A 17,970-nucleotide genomic window follows, 5' to 3' on the forward strand; every position below is an offset into this window, starting at 1 on the left:
ACTAAATAATATCCATGTCCGTCACTTATCCGCTCGAATAAATATCCAAATCTTGTTTCCGTACTCGCCCCATTTCTAACTATTTGTATCCGATCCGGAATTCGATTGAAATACATTAGGGTTGGATACAGGATAACCTACTATCCGTCCATATCCGTCCCGTTTTCACCCCTACAAAAGTGTGTGAAGAAGCTCAACTTGGGCTCAAACTTGACCAGAAAATAGACTTAAATTTCAAGTATCATTGCATATACATGAAGTTGTTCGATCATTTCTCTTATCAAGTTTGAGTAATTTTTCTGGTCATCATCAATAGGGGGAGTATTCAATGCTCAAAATGTTTATAACCTCTACTAAAATAACCATAAGGTGATCTCTTACCCTTTTTAATTGATTATTTTCATAAAACATATTTAGCCCAAGGAAAATTATTTTGAGAAATTGAGGGTTTGAGAGCGATCACTCACACTAACCCCAAATTATGTTTATTTGGTCTTTATTGAAGTTGGGACATGGTTGGGGTGGGGAAGGAATAAATAAGTTCAAACAAATATCAAAATTTTAGGCAATATACTATAGCATCAGCTGATGACCCCTTGGTCAAAACTATGCATAAAATAGTGATATCGGCCTGCTCGATGATTGTGCTTCACTTGGTATCGAACTAGTCCAACGATATTGTTTGTGTTACTGTGTCTTTACACATTATCACTATATCATCTGATGAGGGTGTCTCTGTGGGTGTAAAACTAGTCTAACGGTGATATACAATGCTACCGTGTCAGTTCCATAGTTCCACCATACCATTCAAACTAATATTGGCACAAGGTCAAATGGCTAGATGACTTAAGATTGGCACATGTTATGAGATGATATTGTGTAGATAATGTGAAGTTTCATTCCAACTTCTTGACTTGATGAGTGTAATATCTTTCGAATTGCAAGTCAAGCTTATAATGCATCTTGAAGTACCTCTCAAAGCTATCAAGCACTCTTTGGTATCCAATACATGTTGGGTCTTACCAGGTTAGTCAATAAGTACTTAGGGATCCAAATGGTCGTTGGGCTAGCATACGACAAATCAATTACCAGCATAAGCATTATTTCTAGGTTTAATAAGCATGTTATAAGTATTTGAATTGTTTGGCTTAGGAATATTATCATTGGGACAATCTTGATTAGGTGTACCTTTCTTCTACAAGTGTAGCAAATGTGATCCTTCTTATTCGTAGCTTCATTCTTTGCTTGTTGTACACTTGCAAGTGACTAGGCCAAGCTTTTGGTGCTTGAGTGCTTTTGGCTCTTGTTATGCTAGGTTACAGTTGTTTTGTTGTATCCATCATTGTCATCTTGGTGGAGGCAACTTACTAACCTCAACCCAATCCGTCCAATTCTTGTATGAACACATAGCAATCTCATGCCCATACTTGTTGCACCCATAGCACATTCTCTTTTTTCTTCTTTTGCTCTTGCTAACATTGTCATAACTAGATTGTGATCCTTAAGTTGGGATTTAGAGCAAGCATGTTTTGAACCCTTCTCAAGCTTGTTGACCATGTTCTCACGATTACCTTGAGAACCTTGTCCTTTCTCCTTACCCTTCAATCATATCACATTTCTCTTTAATATTTCTACTTCTTCCTTGAAACTCTTATTTTTCTTTTGTGACATATCATCACTATTTTTACAAGTACATGTTTGGTTTGCTTGAGAGACACACTTATTAGCACATAAAATATTGAATTTATATGGTGAACAAGTGTGTGTGTAAATGAGGTTGGGATGATTTTACTAAAGCAATCACAACCTCATGAGCCACCCCAAACATAATATGTGAGTCCACTAATTTTTCATGTAAACACTTGATCTCAACATAGTTGGCTTGTAGGATCCCATACTTGCTTGAGAGCTCACTTAGTTTTTCCTTAATCTCAATGTTGTATTTCTCTAGTTGAGAAACACTAGAAGAAGAGTTAGTAGCTAAAGCATGCTTAATTAACAACTTTTCATACTAAATATTGTCTTTTAGGTCATTCCTCTTGTTCTCATTCTATCACTCTAGTTCATCATTCTTCTCAACTAGCTTCATGAATATGAGCCTGTCTTTGTCGCTTAGATGATCAAGAGGGTAGCTAACATCAATTTCAATGTCACTCTCCTCCTCCTCCTCGTCCCTTCTTCTTCTTCTTTGGTCCAAATAAGATGAGAATCCTCAAGTGTCTCTCCATCATCAAAGATAATATCTTCGATAAGCTCTCGACACATTGTTCTCAGCAACACATTAATAGCTTGAGTGATGAGTTGGAAACATGCATCTTTCATAATGGTTGTAACCACAACTCTCTAAATAAATGGACCCATGGACCTAAATATATCGAGAACATGGATTTACCAAGAAGCCATCCTCACGGAGTAGGTCAAACGGTACCGCACACAAAGTTGACATCGTTTCTCGCAATTGGTTAAGTTCGGTTGTGATTCCTAGGTTTGATATCAACTCAAAGAACCGAGATACCGTTTAAAGTAATGGACAATCATATTAAGTCATCTCCAAAAAAACAATCCATTTCACTAAAATTTCAAGGTGTGAACACAAACTTTTTAAATTCAACACATGTTATAACAATTTTGTTAATATTGGGTTATATCGGATGAATTTGGACATAAGTGCAATTAGAATGGACATTAATCATTTTGTATAAGGATATGTTTGGTTTTGAATTTTTCTCTTAGGTTTCAATTAGATTTATCTATATGGATTTGGGTGCTAATCCGTTGCCACCTCTGATGCAACCAAGAGACAATAATAAACGGACAAAGATGTGCTTAGCTTGATCATTGCTATCTCTCGCAGATAATTTTCCCCCTTTATACTGTCAATGTCATCCATCCTCGATCGATGTTGTCTTCCATCCTGACCATCACATTCGGGTAAGCTAGTTGCAAGTCATAGATCTCGATTGGAGGACACAGCCGAGATAGAATAGAACTCGTCAGATCTGCAACGTACGCCGTTGTTCCCTCTTCATCGCCGCAGAAAAAAAGCTGATCGGCCAACAACAACAATTGCATTGCATGATTGATCTGTCGTGTCGATGACTCAAAAAGCATCGTCCTGTGCTCTGTCTATAAGTAACAAGTGGTCACTGACAAAAGGTCCTTTTATTTTGTTTGTCACTCGTTTACATCCACTTTCCGACATGGCACGCACATCGATGATGCCAAAATTAGCGCCCCGCCACCCCCTGCTGCGCGCGGTGAGCATAGCACTCCTCCAATCCTCCTATCTGCTGCACGTACGAGCTACCCCGGGCAGCTGTCCAGGGCCACGCTTCCCACGCCCGAACGATCGATGGCCAGTGGCGGCGGCAACGCGGCGGCGGACGCCAAGCACGTCGATGCGGAGGTCGTCATCGTGGGCGGCGGCATCGCGGGGCTGGCGACGGCGCTGGCGCTCCGGCGGGCGGGCGCGGCGCGGCGCGTGCTGGTGCTGGAGCGCCACGCGGGGCATCGTGCCACCGGCGCCGCGCTCACCATCTTCCCCAACGGCTGGTTCGCGCTGCGCGCGCTCGGCGTCGCGCACAAGCTCGCCTCCCGCTACGACGCCTACGAAACGTGCGTGCGCCCCGTCGCCGTCGCCGTCGCCCATGCTTGCTCTCGACTGACCTGCTGAATCGCATGGCTGCCCACAGATCCAGGGTGACCAATCTCGAGACCGGGGCGACGCAGGTGTTTCGCTTTGCCGGCAACAAGAACAAGTGAGTCCATCGGTTCCTGCGAATTCCAATCCTATGACTCGTCACGGAGCCACGTTGGCGGCAGCGACCAACGAGCCATGCAGCTCAAGAAATTCGTCGGATTTTGTGTGATTTTGGTTTGAAATGCCTGGTTTCTTGGCTGAACTGAACATTTTTTTTTTAAAAAAAACAACAAGGGGCGAAGAAGTCAGAGTGAGGGCGCTTGACAGGAAGGCGCTGCTGGAGGCGCTCGCGGAGGAGCTGCCGCCGGGCACCGTCCGTTTCTCGTCCAAGGTCGTCTCCATCGACACCGAGCGAGCAGCCGGCGACTCGTCGGTGACCGTCGTCCTTGGATTGGACGACGGCACGGTGATCCGAGCCAAGGTACACCAAGGCAGCGTTCGCAAGAACTCGACAGACAAGAAAAGGAGGCATGGTTCTTAGTTTTCCTTGTACACGTTATCAGGTCTTGATCGGGTGTGACGGCGTGCACTCGGTGGTGGCGCGGTGGCTGGGCCTGTCGGAACCGGCGAGCTCGGGCCGGTCTGCCGTCCGCGGGCTCTCCGTCTTCCCTGGCGGGCACGGCGTAAAGCGGGAGCTCCGGCAGTTCCTATCGGAGGGTCTCAGAGCCGGCATGGTGCCCATCAGCGACACCGACATCTACTGGTTCCTCGTCAACAACACGGTCGCCGCAGGCAAGTGAAGTCACTGCCGCATGCCACTTCGGTGCCAGTCCTTCAGAGCTCAGCTCAGACGCGCGCGTGCTGGTGGTGCCTGCGTTTGCAGAGAAAGAAGCCGCCGGGGACCCGGTGAAGACCCTGCTCGAGGTGACCGACAACCTGGCCAGGCACATGCCAGCGGAGTACCTGGACGTGGTGCGCCACTCCGACCACGGCAACCTCTCGTGGGCGCCGCTCCTGTACCGCAACCCGGTGTCCGTCCTCCTGGGCCCCGCGGCTCGCGGGCCCGTCACGGTGGCCGGCGACGCGTTCCATCCCATGACGCCCGACATGGCGCAGGGCGGGTGCTCCGCGCTGGAGGACGCGGTGGTGCTCGCCCGGGCGCTGTCGCGTGAGGCGACGCCGGCCGAGGGCGTGTCCGCGTACGTGGCGCAGCGGCGGTGGCGCGCTGCCTGGCTGGTCGCCGGAGCCTACCTGTCGGGGTGGATCCAGCAGGGCGGGACCAACGTCGGCGGCGTGCGCGGCCGCCTGGTGAAGGTGTTCCGGGACTGGATCTTCTACAGGTTCGTGTTCCCCCGGCTCGCGGACACCATGTGGTTCGACTGCGGCGACCTCACGCCGCCGCCGCCCACGGCAGCAGTAGGCAAGAGCCACCACATCGAGTGAACTCCGAACCACGGCGTGTCAGTATCAGCTGCAGCTGCTGGGTCAGGATCCATGCCTGTGGTAGCACGTGTGACGCGTGTTTGTAAGCTGTGTAAGATTTTACAATATTTCAGGTTCTACATGTGGCCGTGTATATTTTTGGACGGGCGTATGTATAGGAGATACATATACCTACACTTGTGATATCATGCTGTGTTTGGGGGTTCCTTATTTGATTGTGTGGTCATCAGGAGATGCTCCTCCTGTGCAAGCAAGCAAGCAAGAGATGTCCTCATGTGAAACCTTTTCAGCCACCCACATTTTTTTGCTTTATACTCATAAAACATTTGTATTTTTTATCTCACCAAAATTTCACTTTTCTTCAATTTTCTTGGATAGACCAGTTTTGGTTTCCCATGCCACCATAGCCCTTTACTTTTATACACTGAACAATAAATGCTGTTGACGACAACCAACATGTCCACCAATTCTCCCGGTATTTATATTTCAGGCATTCGTAGTAGAATGGCAAGAAAAAAATATACTTGTCCACTAATTCTTCCGGCATAACTATCTCTAGTAAATCGTGTATATGATCATAAAAAATATTATTTTGCACTATATATCACATTATTTACAGAGTGAAGTTTAAAATAGAGGACGCGATTAAAGATATGATGGGTAAGCTGCTAGAGACGGCCTAATAATAAGGCTGGGTTCAGTGCTCACCGATACCATCCAATGATGTGGTCTCGCGTGCGATCACGCATCGGTATCAGCTGCATCAGTCGCATCAGCAGACGTTACGTTCGATCGGTCAATGGGTGTGTCGATCGATTGGTGTGGTCAGTACTGATCGTATTGAGACCATGTTGTTTGGTATCGGCCATTACGTTGGAGTACGTGTTATTATTGATCGGCCTGGATGGTACTAATCTTTTGGTGTTGATGTAGCATCTTCTGATTGGCTGACATTATTTTAATCGTTTAGATTCTATTTTTTAAGAATTTCCAAAAAGGAAAGTCATAAATCCATCCTATAAAATAGAGGAGGTGTTTGGGCTCATTCACACCCCTTATTCTCTGTTGGGGACTTGTTCTCAAATGTTAAGAGTTAAGAACAAGGCAACATAAAAAGTGTTAAATGTTAAATTCCTTCGTCCTTATAAACATTATGCCCTTTCGGATATAATGAATTCTGGACGAAGGTTACGAAGGAAAAGACCTTCGTAAGATCGATAGATGGTAAAAAAGAACACATATATGAAACATGAATAATGATACGAATATTATCATCAACTTCTTTTTATTACCAAATTCATAAAGACAAATTATAAATATACCTTCAGATTGATGAAAAGTAAAGGTATAGACGTGATGCAAAAAGCGTATGCCAAGTCAGCCCTGAATAGTACGGGAGTACTGTTCATCTATTTATAGGCACGGGACGTAGCCCATGTAAAATTACATTGATGCCCTTTACATATATCAATAACTCTATAGCAACTCTTCGAGGTTTAATTTGGCTTTTCATCTTTAAGTCAGTTCCTCTTTTCTGCCGTCATGCCGAAGCTTTTCTGCACATAGCTTCGTGATCGTCTTATCCTTCGTCGTGGTCGCTTTCCATCCCAGCCAAGCTTCGTCTTAACCATGCTCTTGTATACCCGCAACCTGACTCCGAAGATACCTGTTCACATGTTTCACTCGGAAAACATTGTCAAATTATATTTTTGAGGACCTTCGGAAGCCGAAGGCCCCCAACAGTAGCCCCTCGCAATATTAATTTACTGTAATGATAAATTCATATTGCGACATGGACGAAGGCTTTAAGCTGAAGGTCCGAAAAAACACCTTCCTTCTGCTAGAATAGCAGCAGTCATTGACAAGCGGGACCCTCCAGTTTTCAACGCGCTAGTTGTATAAATAAGAGCTCAGCACCAGCCTATTTGGCACGCTCCCTTGCCACCTGCTTTTACTCACCCAACTTTTTAGCCTGCACGCAACAACACTTGCTTGGTTTTAAATTTTTAAGCTTCGGTTTCGAGTGCGCTTTGTCAGCATTTGCGAAGATGTCTGAAGATAAGAAAGTTGTTGGTGCTTCAAAGCTAAGCCTTTCTGAGGAGATGCACCTGGGCTTTCTTGAATCAATGTTAAAGACCAATACAGAGAAGATTACCAGGGAGATTTTGGAGGGTTTATCTGAAGATACTGGCGACAGTGAAAGTTACGATGTGGATAGTGGCGGTGAAGATTCCGAAGATCGACCCTGGCGACCAAGCCATGCAGTTTTTGGTAAATCGAGTATTAAAGAAAATCATCTTGTCAATATGAGGGGCAGATATTTTCGGGACTTGTCTATTGTGAGGGCTGACGAAGGAGAGAAGACTTGCCCGACTCCCGAAGAAAATGAAGTCGTGATATTCCGAAGCTTCTTAAAAGCTGGATTACGATTTCCCTTGAGCAGATTTGTCGTGGAAATACTGAAGATATTTGAAATCTACCTTCATCAACTTACTCCCGAAGCAATCATGAGGATGGGCATTTTTGTGTGGGCCGCGAGGAGCCAAGGTTTGGAACCTAATGCAAAAAGCTTGTGCAACATACATGAGTTATTGTATGAGACAAAACCCTGGGGAAAGAGCAGTATCACAACAATTTCGGCTGCTACAGCTTCGGCGCTCGGTCTGGGTCAAGCTGCCCTGTGCCAACCTTTCGAAAGAGGTGGCCCGGCGACTGGATGACTGAATGGTTTTATGTGAAAAATGACTTGAAATCACGTGAAGATATCAAGGGTATCATTATGCGCCCTATCTGGCAACGCTTCGGCCTCCGGAAGCCGAAGGTGGAAATGAATGAAGCAGCCGAAGAATGCCAGAGAGCCTTCGGCGTGGTTTGCTCTTTTATTGGGACAAGGGATTTGGTCCAAGAGCATATTGCCTTCAGAATATGGCCACTTGTAGAAAAGTGGGAAATGCCGAAGGAGACCGTCAAGGAACCTGACGAAGGTGGACTAGTTAGGCTAAAATACACATTCAAATACGGAGATAAGTTTGTTGAGCCAGATGATGACTGGTTAAAGAGTATTGAGGCCATAAGTGACGAATTGCTTGGAGTGTACTCGAAGGCCGAAGATACTGCATTATCAGCGGCGTTCGGAGGCCGAAAGAAGAAGAGACTTAACCGAGTATTTGATGCAATTGGGTTTGTCTACCCCGACTACCATTACCCTGCGCGGGGTCAAAAAAGAAAGAATACTTCTTCTGCAAAGGAAATTGCTTCAGCTGCTCCTAGCGAGCCAGCGCCGAAGAGAAAAAAGGTAAAGGTTCTCACACATCGGCCATGTTTTATTGAACCGGCCATAGTGCCTGAATTTATTGGTGAGACCTCTTCAGCCACCGAAGCTAAAGAACCACCTCCAGTGCCAAAAATCGAAGAAATGGTCGAAGCACCATCAACAGAAAAAACAGAAAAACCGAGGACTGAAGAAACAAAATCATTAGAAATTTTAAGTCCTTCAGCAAAAATTGAGATAGCAAAAAACCAAAAGGGCCCAGCGGTGACCCCGAAAAGGAAAAGGATGGTTAATGTGCTAGATGTTTTGGAGACAATTAAGTCTTCAAGCACAACTCCGAAGAAAATTGTTGAAACTTCCGAAGTGCAAACTGAAATCTTTGTTGCCGAAGCTCCAAAGCAACAATCTGAGACTGAAGCTGGGCCTTCAGAGCCCACCAAGGTAAAATCCTTGGAAGCCGAAGAAGCAAAAATAACAGAGCCGATTTTAGTTGAAGAAACTGGCACTGCTGCCCCCGAAGCATCCTCCAAAGCCCTCGATTATATTGTTCGACATGCTTCGGGAAAAAGATTATCTGAAGAAGAGATTTTTGAAGCTAATCACTATGCCCAAGAACTGAGGTATCCAAAAGGGGCCTTAGTATTCAATGGCACATACGAAGATGACTTCTTATACTGTCTCCCAGATAACAAGGAATTATCCGTCTGCCGGGAGATGGCTAGAAGCATGGGGTTCCCGAAGCTTGAAGCTGGCCTCTACGCCATGACGAAGGATGATCTTGCGGATAGCCTTGCATACAATAGTCTGAAGGTACAAAAATTATGAATTTTGAAGTTTATGAATTTTGAATTAGTCTTTTGTTCTTATGTTAATCCATTCATTCTTTTGAATAGGGCTTAATACTCAGTAATGCCTTAAGGGCACAAAAGAATGCTGAAGATGAGAGCTGCACTATTGCTCTCAATAACCTTCGAACAGAGGTTATCAAGCTAAGAAACGAAGCCTTGGAAAAGGACAAAATTCTACTTACATTGGTGGATAAGATAAAGGAAAACGAAGCTACTTCTAAAGCTCAGGCCGAAGCTCAAAAGCACGAAATTGAAGATCTTCGGAAACAATTAGCCCGGGCTAAAGAAGAACACATACTTGAAGATACGAAGCGAGAACTTAGCGATCAATGGGCAAATCATTTAGAAGGAACCGTTGAAGAGCTTCGTTCATCCAAGAAAAGGTGCTATGACAAATCTATAGAATGCGTTAAGAAAATAAAAGCTAGCTTCGCCAGCGTTGGCACGTTCTCGAGCGAGGAAAACTTCACAAGGGGTAACCCCGAAGGCCCAATCGAATGGATTAATCACGAAGCTGAGGCCTTTGAGGAAATTTTGAATAGCCGTGGAGACATATGTGCTTTTTCGGGTGCCAGGGGGATTGCTACTATTTTAGAGAGGAAAGGCTGCGAGCATGTGAAAGTTTTAGCACAATCGGAAACTGCCTTATCCTCCGAAGATATAAAAGACCCCTCGGCCGAAGCTAGCATGGTTGGTGGAAAATTTTTCACCGACATCTGGGATAATGGTGGCCGGGAAATGGCCCAAGAGATTATTCAAAAAAGCGAAAAAGGCATCCATGATGCTAGAAAAGTAGCAGAGGCTGCTGAGAAAAGCGCAGAGCCCGAAGGGCAAATAGGTATTAACTAGTGGTTTTTGTCTCTTTGTTGTAATTTTTTGATTTCGAACTTGTTGACGGTTTGTAATAGTAATAAGTCCGTATCTACTCTTCCCTCATAACCTGCTGAATCATCTGCGGGCCCCCACACGAAGGGGGATGACGAAATTAGACAAATGGCCGAAGCCATCATGGATAAAGTTGTTGATCAGCTACTAAATGAAGCTGCAGAAGTAGTTCTAAGGGAAGATTAAATGCTGCTGTAAAAACATTTAGAATATAATATTTGTTGAGAAACATGTGTAATATATTAACTATTTATTGTTCTATTCTTTACGATGCATGAAACTTCATATACATACCGTTTTTGAGCCTTCGGCGAAAAAACACCTTCCCTTCTTTTCATGCTTCGTAAATAATATCCATATTTTCATAAAAACATGCGATCTTCGCAAAATCAATAACCGATAAATCTTTTCATTTTGGAGTTTGATGAAGGTATGCTTCTTCAAAATTTACTTTTTCGTGCCTTGGCACTGTTTCTTCGGAACAATCTCCAAATATCAACATTGATCCCCTTCTTGCGTCATTGATGCAACATGATGTATGATGTTATGCTATGCAAATGATGTGATCATGTGATGTTATGCAAAATGATATTTGCCGAAGGTCGACATTTATTTTTCACTGCAAGCCTCCCTTAGGAGCTTCTTCGCCTTTTACTTCAGCGGAATCAGCGTTTATTTTTCGCTGTAAGCCTCCCTTATGAGCTTCTTCGCCTTTTACTTTCAGCGGAATCAGTGTTTATTTTTCGCTGTAAGCCTCCCTTAGGAGCTTCTTCGCCTTTTACTTTCAGCGGAATTAGCGTTTATTTTTCGCTGTAAGCTCTGCATTCCCTTCGGAACGACTTTTGAGCAGAAAACTTACACTGCGCTCCCTTAGGAACGACTTTTGAGCGGAAAACTTACACTGTGCTCCCTTAGGAACGACTTTTGCTGCTTCGAAGAAATTGCACTGTATTTCTTAGAACAAATTTTTGATAATTCGAAGATCCTTCTTGCCACCATAAATTCTTATGTTTCGGCAACTTAAGCCTATGGAGAAGACATATTTTTATTATGACAGAGAACGAAACTGTTACAAGAGATTAAAAGACGATAAAAAGCACTTAAACTTCCCATAATTGTTCCTTATTAAAAAGAAAGTAAGACTGAAAATGCGAATAATGCGAAAATCCGCTGTCGAGGTAGGATATTTATCAGTAAATATGCTTCGACTCTGGCACAGTGCTATTGACTGTGCGAGCTTCGGACTCCTCTCTGAAGTCCCGCTGAAGGTGAGTGTGCTGACTCCCTTCTGGCTGCTGACCTCGTTGCATTGGTGGTGGCGGTGGAGGCTATTGCCAAGATGCTTGGGATTGACTTGCCGAAGCAACATGAAAGTTGCCTAGAGGGGGGGGGGGGTGAATAGGGCGAAACTGAAATTTACAAAATTAATCACAACTACAAGCCGGGTTAGCGTTAGAAATAATAATGAGTCCGAGAGAGAGGGCATAAAATAAATCGAAAGCAAATGAAGAGTGTGACACGTGGATTTGTTTTACCGAGGTTCGGTTCTCGCAAACCTACTCCCCGTTGAGGAGGCCACAAAGGCCGGGTCTCTTTCAACCCTTACCCTCTCTCAAACGGTCCCTCGGACCGAGTGAGCTTTCTCTTCTCAAATGTTTGGAACACAAAGTTCCCACAAGGACCACCACAAGATTGGTGTCTCTTGCCTCAATTACAAGTGAGTTTGATCGCAATGGAGAATCAAAGAAGAAAGAAAGCAATCCAAGCGCAAGAGCTCGAAAGAACACAAGCAAATCTCTCTCACTAATCACTAGGGCGTTGTGTGGAGTTTGGAGAGGATTTGATCACTTTGGTGTGTGTAGAATTGAATGCTAGATCTCTTGTAAGTAGTTGAAGTGGGAAAACTTGGATTACTTGAATGTGGGGTGGTTGGGGGTATTTATAGCCCCAACCACCAAACTAGCCGTTTGGGTGGAGGCTGTCTGTCGTATGGTGCACCGGACAGTCCGGTGCACACCGGACAGTCCGGTGCGCCAGCCACGTCACCCGAACGTTGGGGTTCCAACCGTTGGAGCTCTGACGCAGGGCCTGTCTTGATGTCAGGTGGTGCACCGGACATACACTGTAGAGTGTCCGGTGCGCCTGTTCGCGCGTGCCTGACTTCTGCGCGCTCTGGCGCGCAATTAATGCGCCTGCAGGTGACCGTTGGCGCCGAAGTAGTCGTTGCCCCGCAGTTACACCGGACAGTCTGGTGTACACCGGACATGTCCGTTGAATTATAGCGGAGCAGCCGATGCGAATTCCCGAGGCTGGCGAGTTCCGGAGGTCGCCTTTTCTTGGAGCACCGGACACTGTCCGGTGTACACCGGACAGTCCGGTGAATTATAGCGAGCCGCCTCCGGATTTTCCCGAGAGTGAAGAGTTCAGCTTCGAAGTGACTCTGGTGCACCGGACAGTGTCCGGTGCACACCGGACAGTCCGGTGCGCCAAACCAGGGATACCTTTAGCTCATTATCTTGAACCCAACTTTGGTCTTTTTATTGACTTGTTGTGAACCTTTGGCACCTGTAAAACTTATAAACTTGGGCAAACTAGTTAGTCCAATTATTTGTGTTGGGCAAGTCAACCACCAAAATTAGATTTAAGAAATATGTGTAAGCCTAATTCCCTTTCAATCTCCCCCTTTTTGGTGATTGATGCCAACACAAACCAAAGCAAGTATAGAAGTGCATAATTGAACTAGTTTGCAAAATGTAAGTGCAAAGGTTACTTAAAATTGAGCCAATAAATGTTACTTACTAGATATGGATGGATTGTTTCTTTATTTTTAACATTTTTGGACCACGCTTGCACCACAAGTTTTGTTTTTGCAAATTCTTTTTGTAAATCCTTTCCAAAGTCTTTTTGCAAAATAGTCAAAGATAAATGAGTAAGATTTGCGAAGCATTTTCAAGTTTTGAAATTTTCTCCCTTTGTTTGAAATGCTTTTCCTTTGACTAAACAAAACTCCCCCTCAAATAAATTCTCCTCTTAGTGATCAAGAGGGTTTTAAGATACTAATTTTTGAAAGTGCTACTTTCTCCCCCTTTAGAACACAAAGAGATACCACTTTGAAATTTACCAATTGATAATCATTTTTTAAAATTAGGGTGGTGGTGCGGTCCTTTTGCTTTGGGCCAATACTTTCTCCCCCTTTGGCATGAATCGCCAAAAACGGATACTTGGAATGAAATATAGGCCCTTTGACAACTACTTTCTCCCCTTTGGCCAATAAAATATATGAGTGAAGATTATACCAAAAATGAAGAAATGCTCGGAGCGACGACGAAGGATGAGTAGTAGAGTGGAGTGGAAGCCTTTGTCTTCGCCGAAGACTCCAATTTCCTTTCAATATACCTATGACTTGGTTTGAAATATACTTGAAAACACATTAGTCATAGCATATATCAAAGAGACATGATCAAAGGTATACTTAAGAGCTATGTGTGCAAATTAGCAAAAGAAATTTCTAGAATCAAGAATATTGAGCTCATGCCTAAGTTTGGTAAAAGTTTGTTCATCTAGTGGCTTGGTAAAGATATCGGCTAATTGATCTTTAGTATTAATATATGCAATCTCGATATCCCCCTTTTGTTGGTGATCCCTAAGAAAATGATACCGAATGGCTATGTGTTTAGTGCGGCTATGCTCAACGGGATTATCCGCCATGCGGATTGCACTCTCATTATCACATAGAAGAGGAACTTTGGTTAATTTGTAACCATAGTCCCGCAGGGTTTGCCTCATCCAAAGCAATTGCGCGCAACAATGGCCTGCGGCAATGTACTCGGCTTCGGCGGTAGAAAGAGCGACCGAATTTTGCTTCTTTGAAGCCCAAGACACCAAGGATCTTCCCAAGAACTGGCAAGTCCCCGATGTGCTGTTCCTATTGATTTTGCACCCCGCCCAATCGGCATCCGAATAACCAATCAAATCAAATGTGGATCCCCGAGGGTACCAAAGCCCAAACTTAGGAGTATAAGCCAAATATCTCAAGATTCGTTTTACGGCCGTAAGGTGAGATTCCTTAGGGTCGGCTTGGAATCTTGCACACATGCAAACGGAAAGCATAATGTCCGGTCGAGATGCACATAAATAAAGTAATGAACCAATCATCGATCGGTATACCTTTTCATCGACGGATTTACCTCCCGTGTCGAGGTCGAGATGCCCATTGGTTCCCATGGGTGTTTTGATGGGCTTGGCATCCTTCATTCCAAACTTGGTTAGAATGTCTTGAGTATACTTCGTTTGGCTAATGAAGGTGCCCTCTTGGAGTTGCTTCACTTGAAATCCTAAGAAATACTTCAACTCCCCCATCATAGACATCTCAAATTTCTGTGTCATGATCCTACTAAATTCTTCACATGTAGATTCGTTAGTAGACCCAAATATAATATCATCAACATAAATTTGGCATACGAACAAATCATTGTCAAGAGTTTTAGTGAATAAAGTAGGATCGGCTTTGTCGACTTTGAAGCCATTAGCAATAAGGAAATCTCTAAGGCATTCATACCATGCTCTTGGGGCTTGCTTGAGCCCGTAAAGCGCCTTAGAGAGCCTATAGACATGGTTAGGATACTCACTATCTTCAAAGCCGGGAGGTTGCTCAACATAGACCTCTTCCTTGATTGGTCCATTGAGGAAGGCACTCTTCACGTCCATTTGATAAAGCTTCAAGCCATGGTAAGTAGCATAGGCTAATAATATGCGAATTGACTCAAGCCTAGCTACGGGTGCATAGGTTTCACCAAAATCCAAACCTTCGACTTGTGAATATCCCTTGGCCACGAGTCGAGCTTTGTTCCTTGTCACCACACCATGCTCATCTTGCTTGTTGCGGAAGACCCATTTGGTTCCTACAACATTTTGATTAGGACGTGGAACTAAATGCCATATCTCGTTCCTAGTGAAGTTGTTGAGCTCCTCTTGCATCGCCATCACCCAATCCGAATCTTGTAGTGCTTCCTCTACCCTGTGTGGCTCAATAGAGGAAACAAAAGAGTAATGCTCACAAAAGTGTGCAACACGAGATCTAGTGGTTACCCCCTTATGAATATCGCCGAGGATGGTGTCAACGGGGTGATCTCGTTGGATTGCTTGGTGGACTCTTGGGTGTGGCGGCCTTGGTTCTTCATCCTCCTTGTCTTCATCATTTGCATCTCCCCCTTGATCATTGCCGTCATCTTGAGGTGGCTCATCATTGTGTTCTTCCTCTTTATCAACTTGAGCCTCGTACTCATTTTGGGTTGGTGGAGATGCTTGCGTGGAGGAGGATGGTTGATCTTGTGTATGTGGAGGCTCTTCGGATTCCTTAGGACACACATCCCCAATGGACATGTTCCTTAGCGCAATGCACGGAGCCTGTTCTTCACCTATCTCATCAAGATCAACTTGCTCTACTTGAGAGCCGTTAGTCTCATCAAACACAACGTCACAAGAAACTTCAACAAGTCATGAGGACTTGTTAAAGACTCTATATGCCCTTGTGTTTGAGTCATATCCTAGTAAAAAGCCTTCTACAGTTTTAGGAGCAAATTTAGATTTTCTACCTCTCTTAACAAGAATAAAGCATTTGCTCCCAAAAACTCTAAAATATGAAATATTGGGCTTTTTACCGGTTAGGAGTTCATAGGATGTCTTCTTGAGGATTCGGTGTAGATATAACCGGTTGATGGCGTAGCAGGCGGTGTTGACCGCCTCGGCCCAAAACCGATCCGATGTCTTGTACTCATCAAGCATGGTTCTTGCCATGTCGAATAGAGTTCGATTCTTCCTCTCCACTACACCATTTTGTTGTGGGGTGTAGGGAGAAGAGAACTCATGCTTGATGCCCTCCTCCTCAAGGAAGCCTTCTATTTGTGAGTTCTTGAACTCCGCCCCGTTGTCGCTTCTAATTTTCTTAATCCTTAAGCCGAACTCATTTTGAGCCCGTCTCAAGAATCCCTTTAAGGTCTCTTGGGTATGGGATTTTTCCTGCAAAAAGAACACCCAAGTGAAGAGAGAATAATCATCCACAATAACTAGACAGTACTTACTCCCGCTGATGCTTATGTAAGCAATCGGGCCGAATAAATCCATGTGAAGGAGCTCCAGTGGCCTGTCACTTGTCATGATGTTCTTGTGTGGATGATGAGTGCCAACTTGCTTCCTGGCTTGGCATGCGCTACAAATCCTGTCTTTCTCAAAATGAACATTTGTTAATCCTAAAATGTGCTCTCCCTTTAGAAGCTTATGAAGATTCTTCATTCCAACATGGGCTAGTCGGCGGTGCCAGAGCCAACCCATGTTAGTCTTAGCAATTAAGCAAGTGTTGAGTTCAGCTCTATCAAAATCTACTAAGTATAGCTGACCCTCTAACACTCCCTTAAATGCTATTGAATCATCACTTCTTCTAAAGACAGTGACACCTACATCAGTGAATAGACAGTTGTAGCCCATTTGACATAATTGAGATACGGAAAGCAAATTGTAATCTAAAGAATCTTCAAGAAAAACATTGGAAATGGAATAGTCAGGAGATATAGCTATTTTACCCAAACCTTTGACCAAACCTTGGTTTGCATCCCCGAATGTGATAGCTCGTTGGGGATCTTGGTTTTTCTCGTAGGAGGAGAACATCCTCTTCTCCCCTGTCATGTGGTTTGTGCACCCGCTGTCGATGATCCAACTTGAGCCCCGGGATGCATAAACCTACAAAACAAGTTTAGTTCTTGACTTTAGGTACCCAAACGGTTTTGGGTCCTTTGGCATTAGAAACAAGAACTTTGGGTACCCAAACACAAGTCTTGGAGCCCTTGTGTTTGTCCCCAACAAACTTGGCAACTACCTTGCCGGATTTGTTAGTGAGCACATAAGATGCATCAAAAGTTTTAAATGAAATGCTATAATCATTTGATGCACTAGGAGTTTTCTTTCTAGGCAACTTAGCACGGGTTCGTTGCCTAGAGCTAGATGTCTCACCCTTATACATAAAAGCATGGTTAGGGCCAGAGTGAGACTTCCTAGAATGAATTCTCCTAATTTTGCTCTCAGGATAACCGGTAGGGTACAAAATGTAACCCTCGTTATCCTGAGGCATGGGAGCCTTGCCCTTAACAAAATTTGACAATCTTTTAGGAGGGGCACTAAGTTTGACATTGTCTCCCCTTTGGAAGCCAATGCCATCCTTGATGCCAGGGCGTCTCCCATTATAGAGCATACTTCTAGCAAATTTAAACTTTTCATTTTCTAAGTTATGCTCGGCAATTTTAGCATCTAATCTTGCTATATGATCATTTTGTTGTTTAATTAAAGCCACATGATCATGAATAGCATCAATATCAACATCTCTACATCTAGTGCAAATAGAAACATGCTCAACATTAGATGTAGAGGGTTTGCAAGATTTTAATCCTACAACCTTAGCATGTAATATATCATTCTCACTTCTAAGGTTGGAAATAGTAACATTGCAAACATCAAAATCTTTAGCCTTAGCAATCAAATTTTCATTTTCTACTCTAAGGCTAGCAAGAGATCCATTCAATTCATCAATCTTAGCAAGCAAAACATCATTATCATTTCTAAGATTTGGAATTGAACCATTACAAACATTTGAATCAACCTTAGCAATTAATTTAGCATTTTCATTTCTAAGGTTGGCAATAGTGTCATGGCAAGTGCTTAGCTCACTAGATAGTTTTTGACATTTTTCTATTTCTAGAGCATAAGCATTTTTAACCTTAACATGTTTCTTGTTTTCCTTAATTAGGAAGTCCTCTTGGGAGTCCAAGAGATCATCCTTTTCATGGATGGCACTAATTAGCTCATTTAGTTTTTCCTTTTGTTGCATGTTTAGG

General features: G+C 43.9%; 1 protein-coding gene across 1 annotated transcript; it reads left to right on the top strand.

Moving 5' to 3' along the window:
- Window positions 1–3,161: 3,161 nt before the first annotated feature.
- On the top strand, window positions 3,162–5,414 carry LOC103641642 (uncharacterized). Its single transcript, XM_008664976.3, has 5 exons — window positions 3,162–3,615; window positions 3,693–3,758; window positions 3,935–4,121; window positions 4,204–4,432; window positions 4,524–5,414. The coding sequence occupies exons 1-5, from the start codon at window positions 3,353–3,355 to the stop codon at window positions 5,081–5,083; spliced, it is 1,305 nt and encodes a 434-aa protein (XP_008663198.1). The 5' UTR covers window positions 3,162–3,352; the 3' UTR covers window positions 5,084–5,414.
- Window positions 5,415–17,970: the final 12,556 nt, after the last annotated feature.

This window comes from Zea mays, chromosome 10 (assembly GCF_902167145.1).
Source record: "Zea mays cultivar B73 chromosome 10, Zm-B73-REFERENCE-NAM-5.0, whole genome shotgun sequence".
Lineage (NCBI taxonomy): Eukaryota > Viridiplantae > Streptophyta > Magnoliopsida > Poales > Poaceae > Zea > Zea mays.

What these genes read in the sequence shown, in the direction of transcription:
- LOC103641642 (XM_008664976.3), top strand. Translation starts at nt 3,353, where the DNA reads ATGGCCAGTGGCGGCGGCAACGCGGCGGCGGACGCCAAGCACGTCGAT. An exon ending in TTTGCCGGCAACAAGAACAA is followed by an intron (nt 3,759 to 3,934) that starts GTGAGTCCATCG and finishes AAAAACAACAAG; the next exon opens with GGGCGAAGAAGTCAGAGTGA. An exon ending in CAACAACACGGTCGCCGCAG is followed by an intron (nt 4,433 to 4,523) that starts GCAAGTGAAGTC and finishes CTGCGTTTGCAG; the next exon opens with AGAAAGAAGCCGCCGGGGAC.